Source organism: Camelina sativa, chromosome 12 (genome assembly GCF_000633955.1).
Source record: "Camelina sativa cultivar DH55 chromosome 12, Cs, whole genome shotgun sequence".
In the NCBI taxonomy this organism is placed as follows: domain Eukaryota; kingdom Viridiplantae; phylum Streptophyta; class Magnoliopsida; order Brassicales; family Brassicaceae; genus Camelina; species Camelina sativa.
In genome coordinates this window covers 2,625,519-2,641,556 of record NC_025696.1, presented here as the reverse complement: position 1 = coordinate 2,641,556, position 16,038 = coordinate 2,625,519, and the positions used below count along the sequence as shown (strand labels likewise).

General features: G+C 34.0%; 2 protein-coding genes and 1 pseudogene across 5 annotated transcripts; 2 read left to right on the top strand and 1 right to left on the bottom strand.

The window, feature by feature from the left end:
* On the top strand, positions 1,444 to 3,137 carry LOC104729702 (aquaporin PIP2-7). The gene is made up of 4 exons (XM_010448679.2): positions 1,444 to 1,835; positions 1,939 to 2,234; positions 2,604 to 2,744; positions 2,837 to 3,137. Exons 1-4 carry the CDS (start codon positions 1,550 to 1,552, stop codon positions 2,954 to 2,956), a joined length of 843 nt encoding a protein of 280 aa, XP_010446981.1. The 5' UTR covers positions 1,444 to 1,549; the 3' UTR covers positions 2,957 to 3,137.
* LOC104729700 lies at positions 8,671 to 11,602 on the bottom strand. 4 transcript variants are annotated; one of them, XM_010448677.2, is made up of 4 exons: positions 11,501 to 11,602; positions 10,146 to 10,317; positions 9,736 to 10,034; positions 8,671 to 9,638 (listed from the first exon to the last, which is right to left on the bottom strand). In XM_010448677.2, exons 2-4 carry the CDS (start codon positions 10,267 to 10,269, stop codon positions 8,886 to 8,888), a joined length of 1,176 nt encoding a protein of 391 aa, XP_010446979.1. In that variant the 5' UTR covers positions 10,270 to 10,317; positions 11,501 to 11,602; the 3' UTR covers positions 8,671 to 8,885. The 4 variants fall into 4 exon arrangements, with proteins under 4 accessions (XP_010446979.1, XP_010446977.1, XP_010446980.1 ...); XM_010448675.2 differs by lacking the exon at positions 11,501 to 11,602 and adding an exon at positions 11,192 to 11,393; XM_010448678.2 differs by lacking the exon at positions 11,501 to 11,602 and adding an exon at positions 10,637 to 10,874.
* On the top strand, positions 14,387 to 15,820 carry LOC109127894 (annotated as a pseudogene).

Genomic DNA, 16,038 nt, shown 5'->3' with positions numbered 1-16,038 from the left:
AAGCAAAAGTGTGGATTATGGTGGTCTGCTTTTAGATAATAATTTAATTAAAACACTCATTACGGGTTAGCACTTCGTATTATCCGTTCGTATAGTTCTTCTTATATTACAAATTACACTATACAATTGATATTTCTACAAGCATAGGATGAACTCGTATATTATACTCCCACATATCTTATACTAAAATAAAAATACGTTTGAATCAATTTTATTAGTTCCTCGACATTCTTCAAATATCAAAGGACAAAAACATTAATGTGAGAGAGCTTTAAACCAGAATAGACTATAATCATCATCTGCCGGTAAAGTTTTGTCTATACATTTCAAAAAACGGTACCCACCATAAGTTCGACTCTTCCTTTTCATATTTGTTTCCCCCTTTTTAAATTACCGCAAATAATATTTTCTTTCTTTTTCCATATCTTTTTCATGTAGTTTGCTTTTTTAGATGGTCGAAAAAAAAGTAGTTTGTTGGGTTCGTTGAGTAAAATAATATCTTCATCTGTTTGTGTAATTTCAAAGCTGTAATTTAACAAACATTTGACCTAATTTGAAAAAATAAAAGAGGAAAGTTGCCAAAAAAAGATTTTGGAAAAGAAAAAAAAAAAAAAGGAAAGAAAAAAAGACAAAGATATGTATATTGATAATATAACCGTTGAAGAAGGGGTTGTATGACAGCCTGACGAAAAAACCTTACACCTCATTTCTATCATTAACCCTCACATGGCTTACCTGTACACTTTTGGTCCTACCCACCTTCTTACTTTTTTTTTATTTATCTCAAAAATCGTTTTATTAACCCCAAAAAAATACTATTCAACAAACCTACAAAAAAAAAAAAACATGCCTTAGTTTATTTATAAATTTTTTTTTTGTATTTATCCCATTGTTCCGTATTAGTAAGAGAAAAAAAATATTCACATTTACAGAGCTGCAGAAGATTTTTGGCCATGCACATAGACCCCACTTTGATTGCTATTTTATACACTATAATCATATAGTACTAAAACAAAAACTTGACTATTATTGTACCAGTAATAATGCATTTAAAAATACTATTGGTGACAGCCAAAACAAAACAAAAAAAAAAACACAATAAAGAGTACTAGTAGTAGTAATTACTTTTGATCTCTTGTGGTTTAGTGATTTAACTACAACTAGAAAGTTCTAAGGAACATTTAGTAACTAGTTTAATTATTAGTACTACTAAGTTAGTTTAGAGGGTTATCAACTGACAAATTTTAAATTCCCCAAAAAATGTCTAGAAGTTTCCCATTATTATCATACTAACTAATTAACTCTATAATCGTACAAATATAATGATTAATACCAGAGTTATTTAGAAGATTATAGAAATGTATAATACCGAAACTACCCTTGGCTTATCCAATGGTGGTGTGGAACAAGGGTTTTGGTTTTTCTTTCCCTTTAAAAAGGCAGAGGAGAGACACTGTCGTCGTCACACACCACCACTCATTTCGAGCAGCGAAAACTCCATAGCTTAGCTAAGAAAGAGAGAGAGAGAGAAACAAAACCAGAGACAAAGATGTCGAAAGAAGTGAGCGAAGAAGGAAAGACTCACCATGGGAAAGACTACGTGGATCCTCCACCAGCTCCGCTCTTTGACATGGGAGAGCTCAAATCTTGGTCTTTCTACAGAGCTCTCATCGCTGAGTTCGTCGCTACACTCCTCTTCCTCTACGTCACTGTAGCTACCGTCATCGGCCACAAGAAGCAAACCGGTCCTTGTGACGGCGTTGGTTTACTCGGTATCGCTTGGGCTTTTGGTGGTATGATCTTCGTCCTCGTTTACTGCACCGCTGGTATCTCTGGTAAGTTCAAATCTCTCAACAAACAAACAAAAAACCCTAATCTTTTTACTTGTTTAGTTCGTTGTTTTTGTTGCTAATCTTGGTTTTGTTTTGTTTTTCGTAGGTGGTCACATTAACCCAGCTGTGACTTTCGGTCTGCTGTTAGCTCGTAAGGTGTCTTTGGTTCGAGCTGTTGGTTACATGATATCTCAGTGTCTTGGAGCTATCTGTGGTGTGGGTTTCGTGAAAGCTTTCATGAAGACTCCTTACAACACTCTTGGTGGAGGAGCTAACACCGTAGCTGATGGTTACAACATCGGAACTGCTCTTGGTGCTGAGATTATTGGAACTTTCGTCCTTGTTTACACCGTCTTCTCTGCTACTGACCCTAAAAGAAGCGCTCGTGACTCTCACATCCCCGTAAGTGTTGTTTTAAGAATTCTTAAAAAAGCTCAAATCTTTAAATCCTCTAATTCTCAATAAAGCTTGGATCTTTAAAGTGTTTTATGACAAAATTTGATGGGTACGTGTAGATAGATGCTCATAAAGTTTGAATCTTTAAGGAGTTTATTATAGAATTTGGTTAAACTCTAGTGGGTATGTGTAGATCTTAATAAAGTTTGAATCTTTTTGGAGTTTAGTGATAAAGATTGTTTACAACTCATTTGGGTTTGTGTAGATTCTGATAAAGTTTGAATCTTCTTTAGGGTTTTATGACAAAGTTTGTTTTAATCTCAGATAGGTGTGTGGATTCTGATAAATTTGGTTGTTTTTTGGGTGATTGATTAGGTGTTGGCTCCACTTCCAATTGGATTCGCTGTATTCATGGTGCATTTGGCAACTATCCCCATTACTGGAACTGGTATTAACCCGGCAAGAAGCTTTGGTGCTGCTGTTATCTACAACAACGAGAAGGCTTGGGATGACCAAGTAAGTGCTTTAATAATTATTACCTCTCAAATTAGGTTTTAATTATAATTTGTTCACGTCTAATGTTGTTGGTTCTGTTTTGGGTTTTGTAGTGGATCTTTTGGGTTGGACCATTCCTGGGAGCACTAGCTGCAGCAATTTACCACCAATTCGTATTGAGAGCATCAGCAATTAAGGCTTTGGGTTCCTTCCGAAGCAACGCGACCAATTAATGAAGAAGGCTTGTGAAGAAAACAACTTAAGATTTGAAAACGCTTTATTATTTGTTGTTCTTTTGTGTGTAATGAGAGAGATCTGGTTTGGAAGATGTTAATTATGAAAGTGGCCCTATGAATTCTATTCTTTCTTTCTTTGTTCCTCTTTTGTTAAATTCAAGTAGTCTAGTTTTGGTGTGGTCTTTTGTTGAAAATATAATCTTTTTCTTCTCTCTACAATTAATTTCGTAATATCGAACAATCCAAATTAAAAACGTTAGAGAACTGTTTAAATGCAAACAACAAGCGTCCAAAGAAAAGTTTCGGCCGTAACATGGTATATTGTGGGTCTTTTGGTTATTGTAATGGTCCTCGGGTCATCTTTACACCACTCAGTCATAGACACGTGTAGTCATATCAGAGTGATGGGAGTGAGAAGGATGCGTAACGAGTGTTCCCATCTATCTCTATAAATTGGATTCCGTTTGCTATGATTAACTTTTTCGTTAGTTGATGATACAAAGAAAAAAACTCTTTCCTTGGCTTTTTTAACTCGTGCGAGCACCTTTTTGTTTTTGTGAAAGGGATAAAAAAGAAGTGGAGCCAATTGGGTTGTAACAACCAGACAAGGAACCAGACATTAAACCCATTTTTCCACCGCACTCAACCTTTTCGCCGCGTGTCGCTTAGCTAATGTGTTAATCTATCACATGGGTCTCTCGTAAACTTCCAATCTTACCGTATCTCAATTACTGTAAATTCCAGACAAGTTTTTGATCAGACCCACTCAACCATATGTGTTTGTATGTATTGGGAAATGATTCGTATACAAAGACTTTACCAACTTTAACTGAATAATGAAATTCAGACTAAAGGGTCATTCTAAAATGTTTCATGATATTAGCAGCTCATGAAAGCGATAAGCACTATATATGTCTTAAGACATAACTTAGGCGACTTTAAGTAGTGTTGAAGTTTATTTAGTGGATTAGCAATATGGTTTTTGAATCTTAACTAGCTGTTTAAAATGTAATTTACCATAGTGAGAGAGTTGGCTTATCCACCTAGCAGCAACCACTTGTTTATAAAACATTGAATTATGGATATACTACAATACATACGCATTAGTCTACATATGAAATAGTTGTATAATAATAATAGTTCATGTCTCGTCTTTTCAGAAAAGTGAATGCAGAGGAGAGAGAGAGATAGAGAGGGACCACAACAATGGCCTTCACTCTTTGCTGGTTAACACGCCTTGTGTCTCTCTCTCTGTTTTTAAATACTTAGCCGTTATGATGGATTCTTCATTATCACTTACTGTAGGTTCAATATGGTCCACTCATATGAAGTTTTGGTAAACCCTAACAGCAGCTTATGAACCATTGTATAATTGGGTTCTGGATAAGAGCAATTTTGCAACTTGCAACTTGCAACAAACCTTCTAAAGTATATCCCATAAATTCATAATACAGTTATACATACAGATAGTATTTGCTTGATACATGAACCAATGGCAAATAATTTAAGTAAACCAAATTGTTTTTTGAGATAATTTGGCATCTTGTGAATTCTTTAGAGCCTACTGAAATTGTCCTTTTAATATAAAAAAAAGTTTGAACTTCAGAACTATTATCTGCTCAGTTAAGACTTGAAATCTCATATTGTGCAAAAAGACCAAGCCACACAATTTGTGGTCACAATTTTGTCTCTACGGAATCCTGGTTCAATTTCGCCGGTTTACACTTACTCTCTGGTTAGTGAACAAAACCAAGGGGAGCTGCTTATGGGCCATGTTGCGGTGGGCTCAGTTTAAAGCCGACATGAGTAACTAAAGCCCAGTAGCATTGTCGCAATGACATAACAGATTGCTTTGTCCGTTGCAACGGTTAAAAAGCAGAGTAGAGAAGTTAAAACAGAGTACCAGAGTTTGTTTTATTACTATTCTTCTACTCTCTTTTTTTTTTTTTTTCCACAAAAGGTAAATATATTGATTAAGAGGAATCATTACAAAGAGTTTGAAATAGCCAATCTGGCACAAATACAGAATTAGAGTAATATTGGTTATCATTACATCCAAATTTAGCTAAAACATGTGCTGCTCTATTACTTTCTCTCTTAGTGAAATGAAATGATATTTGATGGAATTTGGTTGACCAAAATCTTATGTCCTTGAGGAGATTAAATATAGAGACATCTAATATTTGTCCAGAAATCAATTTGATCAAGACTTCACAATCCCCTTCAAAAATGACTGATTGATAATCTCTTATCCAGGCTTGCTGCAAAGCAATTAGTAGACTCTTTGATCTGCTTCTAAAGGTGATCCCGTATGACTTAGTTTTGTTGCACCCCAAGCTTTTGCTTCTCCTTCATGGTTCCTAAAGATCCATCCGCTTGTTGCCTGATGAGTATTAGAGTTAAAACTAGCATCAAAATTGCATTTGATATACGGGTGTGGTGGAGGTGACCAACGATTGTTGGTTGTTAAGGACGTGGTTTGTCTATTCTCCGGAGGTTTTAGATGTGTTAGCCATTCTTTTGTATCTGATCTTGATTGTAATACTGTTTTAGACGGACTCTCACGGTAGTCATTAAACACCTGTTTATTCCTTACTTTCCAGATTCGCCAAAGTAGAATAAAAGGCATGATAGAATCAAAAATATTTATAGTCTGTGAATAATGGGAAACAAGTTGAGTGATAATGTCTTCAACAGATTCCGGTAAGTCATTAACATTTATAGCATTAGTGTTTGAAAATCTCCAGACCATCGTTGCAAAGGGACAAGAGAACAGTGCATGGTGAATAGTTTCCTCCTATTGGTGACATCTTGAGCACATCGGATCAATGTTCATGCCCCTAGTCCGTAGTCTTGTTTTTGTTGGTACAGCTTGTGATACAATGCGCCAGAGGAAATGTTTTATTTTGGGGAGAAGTTTGAGTTTCCAAATTTTGTTTTTAAGCTCAACAGATCCATGTGGAATGTTAGGTACGACGCCTGGATCAAAGGGATAGTGGGTGGTAAACCAATAACCAGTCTTGACTGTATATTCTCCCGAACGCGAATAGTTCCAAATAAATTTATCGCGTTGTTCTTCTTGTGAAAGGTAAAAGTTTTTGATTCTGTCAACCTCTGCTTGATCGACAAATGATGATAATCGATGTGTGTTCCATGATCTAAACCCGCTATCACTGGAAATTACATTTTCTAGTAACATGTTTGATTGTGGTGGTATACTTTGGATTGTTCTCGGAGGATGGGTGTCAAGGAAATTATCAACCCCTAAACGTATTGATTTACCATCGCCAACAATGTACCGTGATCCTTTTTAAAGAATCTCTAGTCCAATTAAGATTGAAGACCATCCATATGACTGATTTTTTCTTGTTGTTGCATCTAGAATAGATTCATCTCTATAGTATCTGTGCTTCATGATTCGTGCAAAGATGGAGTTAGGGTATTTGATTAAACGCCATGCTTGTTTGGCTAAGAGGGCATCATTAAACTTTGCTAAATCCTTGAACCCTAAGCCTCCTTCCTTCTTTGGATTTTGTAATTTTTTCCAGGCAATCCATGGAATACTTCGTTGATTTGAGCTCTTTTCCCACCAAAATTGCATAAGAAGAGATTCTATTTCTGTAGTTATTCCAACTGGCAACTTGAAGCAACTCATAGCATAAACTGGCATAGAGAGTGCTACTGAGTTTAACATAATCTCCTTATCTGCAGGAGATAGCTTCTTCGCTGTCCACCCCGAGGTTCGTTTCTGGACTCTGTTTACTATGTACTCAAACATTTCTTTTTTTTTCGGCCAAACTGTTCCGGGAGACCTAGGTATTTACCTCCACCACCATGGTTAGGTATATCCAAAATTGTCTTCAGCCTAGTTTGGGTGCTTGCAAAAACCCGACTACCAAAGGTGATCATTGATTTGGAGGTATTGATCTTTTGTCCTGAATAGTATTCATAGATGTCAAAAATATCTTTCAAAGCTTGGCTATTTTTGTTATTTGCACGACAGAAAAATAAGCAATCGTCTGCAAATTGCAAATGTGTGATACTTGGTGCATCATTACCAATTCTAATACCTTGCAGCAAGCCTTCTTGTTCATTTGATGAGATTAAGTGACTAAGAATATCAGAACAAAGAATAAATAGATAAGATGACAAGGGATCTCCTTGCCTTATTCCTCTTGTTGGTTGGAAGTGTCCATAAGGTGCTCCATTGATCAAAACAGAGTAATTTACTGATGTTACGACCGCCATAATCCACTTTATCCATTTGTCACAGAAGCCAAATAGTTTCAAAGTTGTTTCTAGAAAGTTCCATTCAACACGATCGTAGGCTTTACTAACGTCCGTCTTCACTGCCATGTAGTTTTGTGAAACTCTCTTTCTGACTTTTAAGGAATGCATGACTTCATGTGCTATCATCACATGCATGACTTCATGTGCTCTCTTTCTTATAGTTTTGGGGAATACTCGTAAAACAATTTCATGTCGTTTTATATACACTATTGCTCTTAAGTACAGTAAAACCTCTTTAAATTAATACTCTATAAATTAATAAACACTATAAATTAATAAATTTTGCTAGTCTCAAGTCTGGCCAAAAGATAACAAAATTCGATAAGATAATAAGATAATAACTTTTTAAAAATTTCCATGTAAAATATTGTCCCAATAATATCATAAATTAATAATCATATAAATTTATATATATATATATATGTGCTGATATAGTAAAGTATGCTTCTCCTAAACCTCATATCTATAAAACAATTGTTATGTTGTATTTTTAAACTATAATAATATAAAATATTCTATAATATTCATAAAAAGAGCTAAAACTTTTAAAAGTTTTCAATTTCTAAATATGCATCATTTACATTTGATAGTTTGATAGACTATTAAAATACGACAATTGATACTTTTATTCATAAATTTGAATTTATGTATGTTATTTGTATAAGTGAATTTGTCTATAGTATTTGTAATTAATTGGCAATAATGTTTTCTAAATATTTTAAATTCAATTCTAATACTATAAAACTTACAATATCCAAAATTCTAATCTTATTTTGCTAAAACTGTCTCAATTTATAATTTTTAAAATTTAAACAATTAAAAATATTTCTATAAATTAATAATTATTAATTTACACTATAAAATAATAAATATTAATTTATAGATAAATTAATATCACTATAAATTAATAAAATATCTTGGTTCCAAGTCCCAACATTATTAATTTATAGAGGTTTTACTGTAATGATTTTAAAAATTCAACTCTAACCATTATTTTCTTAAACTCAACTAGTGAATAATATAACATTTGTCTACCATTAAAAATCATTATGGAGTAACTTCTAGTTTTCACTAAAAATTAACAAATAACAAATCGTTTTTGATAATATGCCAAATTCGATTGACCGGCGACTTTCATAGAAATGTTTATATACTTATATATTCCATTTCACTCATATAATAGAGCTCAAATTTAGAGAAGTCACCCCCATGCAACAAAGTCTAAGCAATATTTTTATTATTATATTTGTTTCTAGCAAATTCTGAGTTTTGACTAATACAAACTATACAATATATATTAGTGTGACAAGTCAGTTTACAATTTTTAAAACAATCTTTCGTTTTCCTAACTCAAAGACGACTTGTATTAATTTTTCCCACTCGAGAAAACGAAAGATAAAAAATAATCAAAGAACAATGTATATACAAAGCCAAACGTATTTATTAGCAACAACCAAATATTTAAACATATACTTACTTATACATTAAGAATAAATAAACATTCACCTTTGTGACTAATAAATACCAGCTTTTCCAAAATCCTAACCTTTAAAACTCATTTATTACTTCGATTTTGTGTTACTGCTTTACTTAGTAACTTTACTATCAACAAACATCACACACACAAAACACAAACTCAGAGAAGCTCGTCTATAAACGATTTCCCTTTAAATTTCTCCAATTTGAATCCCATTTTCTTCATCCTTGACCTTTCCATCTCCACTTCGACCATCTGAGCCCGTGTCTCTTCAATACGCAGCCTCGCTTCCTCCACTTCCTTCTCCATCCTAACCAAATCCGCTTCTTGAGCCTCAAGCTCTTCTCTCTTAGCCTTCACTAAACCATCCTGCCTCTCTTTCTCCTTTTCTGCATCTTCTTGAGACCGTGCAAAATCTTCAAGAACCGCACGTAGCCAAGCCACTTCGATGTTCACTGACTCCAAATCTTTGAGAACCGCTAGCATCTCTTTGACTTTGAGTTTTGTCAACTGCCTTACCGAGGTTGACCTTAGTTCCTGCATCAACGAGCATAAACACTCGAGGTACCGGGACCGCATTGAGTCCGATTCCAGCTTACAGTTTTGTGCAATGTCTCCGTGTTTCTCGATGATAGCACTTAGGAGAGTGGACGATCCTGATCTTACTCGGTATTTCCCGACAGAGACAAAACTGTCAGACATTACTGATTCAAGATCAAGCTCTACTCCAATCTCATTGTTGTTTTCTTCTTCTTCATCATCATCATCATCAGTATAATCATCATCGCTCTCTTTCTCCTGCGATCTTGGAGGGCTTAGGAAACTAAAGACTCTAGTCACGGCACCTCCTCCAGTCTTCCCGTTCTGTTCTTGTATTTCCGGTTTAGGTGATACCGCTTTGCTTTCATCAACCTTCATAACATACAAGAAACAGAGTTGACAAATATGTTAAAAGATATGTAGTGATAGAGGAATCATGGAAGAGAGTAAAAGGATGAAAAGTAAATACCAAATTGGTTGAGGAAAGTGGAATAAGTTGAGAGGGTTTGTTCTCTGGTTTATGGTTGAAAAAATCCTCAGGGTCACCGGATGATGAAGAAGAGAAAGACTTTTTCGTTTCAGGAACTGTCTTCTTCTTCACAGCAACAGGTGGAGCTACTGCCTGATGACCACCCTTTGGGGAGTTACCTTTTGCAAAAACACCTCCACCATTTTGATGAGGGCTTACAGGTAGCGGTGAAGGCGGTTGTGAATTTGACTGCTTGTTTTTCCTACCGAAACTCGCTGAGAAGCTAAGAAGTCTTGAAGCTGTAATCAAAACAAGTCAAGAATCAGAACAAACATGACAAGACAAAAAATTTTACTTGATAAAAATTTGCAAAACCAAAAAAAGAATTGATCAAGAAACAGAACAAGTACTTTGCTTCTTAGTGTTCTTCTTGACATGGCCTTGAGCAATTTTCTCTAAACAAGCTGAAGCACATTCATGGAAAGGATTATCCGAATATACACAATCCGGATGAGCTTTTTGATTGAAGTCCATAGCGTTTGATCAAATGCAACAGCTTCAACCAAATGCAATTTAAAACCCCTGTAGTTAGCGCAAGATAACCAATCAGCTCAAAAGGAGAAAAACTCAAAGAAACAACACAACAACTTAAACATTGTGTGGCTTCAAATATTGAACACATCACATAAAGGGTAACAAAAAGGTCAAACCTTTACACCTTAACTTCAACAAATGAGTCAAAAAAGATGAGAAACTGGACTTATATATTAATATTACAACAACAAACAAACTCCAACTAAATTGGATTCCGTTCATATTTCACCAACTCTTCCTTCCTTCATTGCTTTATATGCAAAAAAAGAGGTAAAGAAAGAGAGAGAGAGAGAGAAGAGATATTCACCAAACAAAATCCAGAAAGCAATTGCTTAAGAGTAGTAGTGAAATTGATCCCCACAAGGATAGATAAATGATATACAAAAAAGACGACTTTTTGTGGTTTGTTTCTTCTTCTTAATATCTACAAAGACCGACCATGCAATTTCCCAAGTACAGTTTTTCCAGTGGGATACTAATTTTCAAAGATGGAAAGCATTCATTTATTGACTTAGACCAGAGTTTAAAAAAAAAAAAAAAAAAAGGTCGATTAATTTGACCGGCTTGTTTCTTGAACAGACAAAAACTCTCTAAAAGGCCCACCCTTTTGTGGATAATACTTTTATAAAATGGTTGAAATTTCGTTTTCCATGATTTTCTTAGCAAAGAAACAGAGCATATAGCAATAAAACAGTATCAACATCATATCATTCGATCATTGAATAATTCTTAAAACACAAGCAAAACCCACGATTCCTAAGCAAGAAGAAGAATTTATCTTCCGATCAAAGAACAAGACTTTAGTAATTGACCACAAAATTGCAAAACTACATACGCAGAAACAGAGAGATGAGAGGGATACCAGGAGAATCGGAGGAGGGAGAAAAGCGTTGAGAAAAATGAACAAAAACAATGTTTAGATTTTTATTTTAATGCATGATATAACAGTTGTATGGTATTTATATTATGGTTGTGTAAATAATAAGGTAAGTCGTGTTGTGTATGGTTGTATATACATGTGACATTATTGTCTTGCGTATAATATGATGATGATGATGATGAATTGATGATAGTGAATTGACCAAAGACCATTATATAACACAACAAGTGAAGGAAGGAAAGGAAGCATTAATTAAAAAGAAAGAGGTTGGAAACGGCAAATCAATCACACCTCAACGTAATCTTCCAGAAGTGGACAACAACGTGGGACGGTTTAATTCATACTTGTGAGAGATTTTACATGTACTGGAGGAGACGAAGAAGAATCGTTTTAGCATAAATATGTAACCATTACAAGAAAAAGAAGAAGAAAAAAGACGAATAAAAAAAAGTGAAAAGAAAAAAAGGGAACTTGTCAGTAAAGTTACTGTGCGCGTATACACGGCTGTAAACTATACAAGTCACTGCATGATACGTGTCACGCGTGTCAATGTTTTGCATCACACGTGAGAGTTTAATGGATTAAAGAATCTTAATCAATATGTACTCAGAGAGATGTATTCAATCTAATATTAAAAATAATTTGAGTTTTTATGACATTTTAAATGATTTTGATGATTTTAAGTAAGTTGATATGATTTATTGAAAAATTATTTCAAATTCCACCTAAAATTATGATTTTTAACTAAACAAATCATCTCAAATTTTCCAGAATCTTTAAGGAGGTGTATTCAACTTGATACTTAAATGATTTGTATAAATTTTACAAATCATATGTTATTCAATCATGAATTTTTAAAAGTCTATTAAAATTCAATATTATTGAAATGATGATTTAAAAATTTACTTTAAAATCCACTGTTATTCCTACAGTTTGTGGATTTGGATTTTAATGATCTTTAAGAAGGTGTATTGAAACCATGATTTTGGAGGATTTGATTGGATTTAGTAAATTTGGAATTTTGATAGATTTTAGAGAAGTTGATATGATTTATTAAAATCCAAATCCAAAAACTGTTTTGAATAATAATAGATTTTAAAGTACATTTTTTAATCATCATTTCAATAACAATGGATTTTAAAGTAGATTTTTAAATCATCAGTTCAATAACATTGAATTTTAATAGACTTTTTAAAATCCATGATTAAATAACATAAGGGGAGTGTATTCAATTTGACATTCTAAGTGATTTATGTAAAATTTATAAATCATATGTTATTCAATCATAGATTTTAAAAAGTCTATTAAAATCCAATGTTATTGAACTGATGATTTAAAAATCTACTTTCAAATCCACTGTTATTAAACTGATCATTTAAAAATTTACTTTAAAATCCACTATTATTCAAAAAAAACTGTGGATTTCAATTTTAATGATTTTTAGGGATTTTGGAGGATTTGATGGGATTTGTTTAGTTAAAAATACATAAATCCAAATCTCATGGTTTTAGCTGGGATTTGAAAGAATTTTACAATAAATCATATAAACTTCTCTAAAATCATCAAAATCATTTAAAATCTCATGAAAACTCAAATCACTTGAAATATTAGTTTTAATACACCCTTCTAAGATTCGTAATCTTTACACAAATCACTTCAAATATCTAAGTTGAATACATCCCCTTAAAGAATCTTAGGGGGTTGTATTGAAACCATTATTTTGGAAGATTTGATGGGATTCAGAAATTTTGGAATTTTGAAAGATTTTAGTGAAGTTGATATGATTTATTGTAAAATTCTTTCAAAACTCAAATAAAACCGTGAGATTTGAATTTCTCTATTTTTAACTAAACAAATCCCACCTAAATCCTTCAGAATTTCAAAAATCATTAAAATCCAAATCCACAAACTATTTTGAATAACAGTGGATTTTAAAATAGATTTTTAAATCATCAGTTCAATAACAGTATATTTTAATAGATTTTTTAAAATCCATGATTGAATAATATAAGATTTGTAAACTTTACACAAATCACTTCAAATGTCAAGTTGAATACATCCTCCTTAAAAAGTCTTAATCAATATCACAAATTGTTTATGTATATAGTTTACCTTTTTTAGTTTACAATATTTTCTTTTTTAGTGTTTTTCCAATATTATTGAACCAATGAAATTTACACACATATCCCAAGGTTAAAATTTTGATAATATCAAATCCAGTTATGTTTACATTTGGATCTCTTGACTCTTGACTCTTTTTACATTGGATCTCTTGACTCTTGATACATTGGATCTCTTGACTCTTACTACTATTTTATTCTAATACTTAAAAAGATTTTATAAACTTTGGGAATAAGTATGAGTCAAAGCAGTATTTGAGAATATGCGAATGTGTTAACATTTTTGGAGACTTTGCTTAAGACGTATAGGATTCTCAATCCGAAGGAAGGACATTATTTTCTTCACGATTTTTGTTTGAGTCTAGATTTTTCTTCAAGCCACATTAATTGTAGAATCTGATAAAAGCATATTTTTGTCATTGTTTTATCTGTCGTAAGTCGTAACCATTATTTAATTTATTACCACGTACATAGTTTCGAAATCCGAGTAAGCTTATCCCGAAGCAATAAATGATGGATCTTTATGATTTATCTTAGTACATTTTTTTTTTTTGTCTTTGCTTTGATTTTTTTCTTTTTTGAAGGAACCAAATCCTGATTTTCTTAATTATAAATATTTTCACAAAAAAATATACTAACACATCTCGTAAAGTAAAGCAGCACAAACGTATTCGATGATGAGTCTATCGCCGCCACCCAATAAAACACGATGTATTCTTCTTTGATCTAATTCCCATTAAACTTACTCGTGTCTCTCTATCAATAAGTCCTCGAAGAAAAGAATCTGGTTTAGTGCATTGCATTGATTAATTCCATCGTTAATTTTGTGTTGTTCTAGAATTCGCTAATCCATAAAATATTTTCCTTTAGTTAATACATATAGGGTTCTCAAATTCAATATTACGTGTGTTTTGTTTGTACATGGGTGATTGGTAATTTGATATTAGTGCAGGGACTTGTTTGTTAATAACAAAATATTATGTTTATTTTATATATAGGAAAAGATGCTGATGTTGTAGACCTAAAAAAAAACATTAGCTTAGTAAACAAGCTAGGTATGGACACCATCAAAGTAGAACAGCCGCAGGAAACGAGACCTACAGCTCAGCCTCCATTACCTGTGTCGTTTTCATCACTTCCAGACGAAATCGTTTTGATTTGCTTCGCCCGGACCTCTATTTCTGACTACCGTTCCCTCTCCTTAGTCTGCAAGCGCTTTCACTCCCTCCTCTCTCCTTCGGAGATCTACTCGACTCGATCCCGTATCGGAATCACAGAGCCCCGCGTCAATATATTTTTTGTGTTCACCGAACGATGGCAGTGGCTGGTTCATTATCCAGAACCTTGATCAAACCCTAATCAACAGCGGCCAGATTAAGGGCGAGCTAAGTTTAAAACCGGTAAAACTCTCTAACGCCCTTTCTCATGATCTATTGAACTCAACCACTGTAGCCGTTGGTTCCGAAATCTACCAAATCGGCGGAAGCTGCGGACCGTTCGACGGCATCAACGTATACAGATCAGATCCGTTTGTGTGCTTGATTGTCGGAGTCATAGATGGCGTTGTGCTCCTGAAATGGGAGTGGCAAGGAGAGGGGCCAAGTCTTGTTTTTTAGACGGGAAGATATATGTCATGGGAGGATTGGTACAGAGAGGTGGATCCATGTCTTGGGGTGAGGTTTTCGACCTAAAGACTCAGACTTGGAAGCCATTGCCTTGCCCTGGTGATGATGGCGAAGTTCCGAATAAAGACGTTGCAGTTTTTGGAGAAAGGTTATACGTTTTCACCAAGTATAACAACTATGTATGTGATCCGGAAGAAGGAAGATGGCTACCAGGAGTGGATATACAACTATGTTTACTGATGAGAACCGTAAGTACAAGTGGTACAGCTCAAGTCATGGAAGGGGGTTTAAAGTTGAAGGTTTGAATGATATACACCAAAAGCGTGGTTATGATTCCCGTACGATTCAGTTAGTTAACTATTGTGGGAAGCTGTTAATTATTTGGCATGAGGGGATCAGGATTCTAGAGGGGGATTGCCATGTTAGCACCCCTTACAAGAGAGTTTGGTGTGCGGTGATTAGGTTGGAGGAGCATTTGTCTTGCTCTGTACCCCTGATTCGCGGGGAGGTTGAACGGTTGAATGTTATGACCTCACACGTCTTATGACCTCTTGAGCTGTCTATTTGTTGTATCGGTTTGATTATCAACGAGTGTGTTTAAAAATGGTTCAATTTTTTTTTGGTTAAGTTGTGAAAACACTGATTCTTGCTCACATGGATGGCGAGTGTTTCCGGTCCATGTAATTGGAACTCGGTCTGGTGGTATAGACCTTTGGTGCGTTGTGCCTACAGTCCCCGCCGATACTTATACGCTCTCAAGCTACCAATGTGTTTTGGTTTGAAACTCATCTTTGCATTCAACATATTTATTTGGCTTTACTTTTATTTCTAATAAGATGCCATTGTTCATTTTAATTAAGCTGTTTTGTTAGATCTTTCCCAATTATTAAACAAAACTTCGATTTTTTTAGTTAGTTTATTGTCTAGAGATCTCTTTAATTTCTCTCTAGTGATCTGCCTCTTTAAAAAAAAAGAAATCTATCTTAACATTTTTGAAGTACATTTTTGTGCCACTTTTTATTATTTTTGTATCCAAACAAGTCCCAATTAAATTCTCTATAATCTTTACAACCAAACATCTACC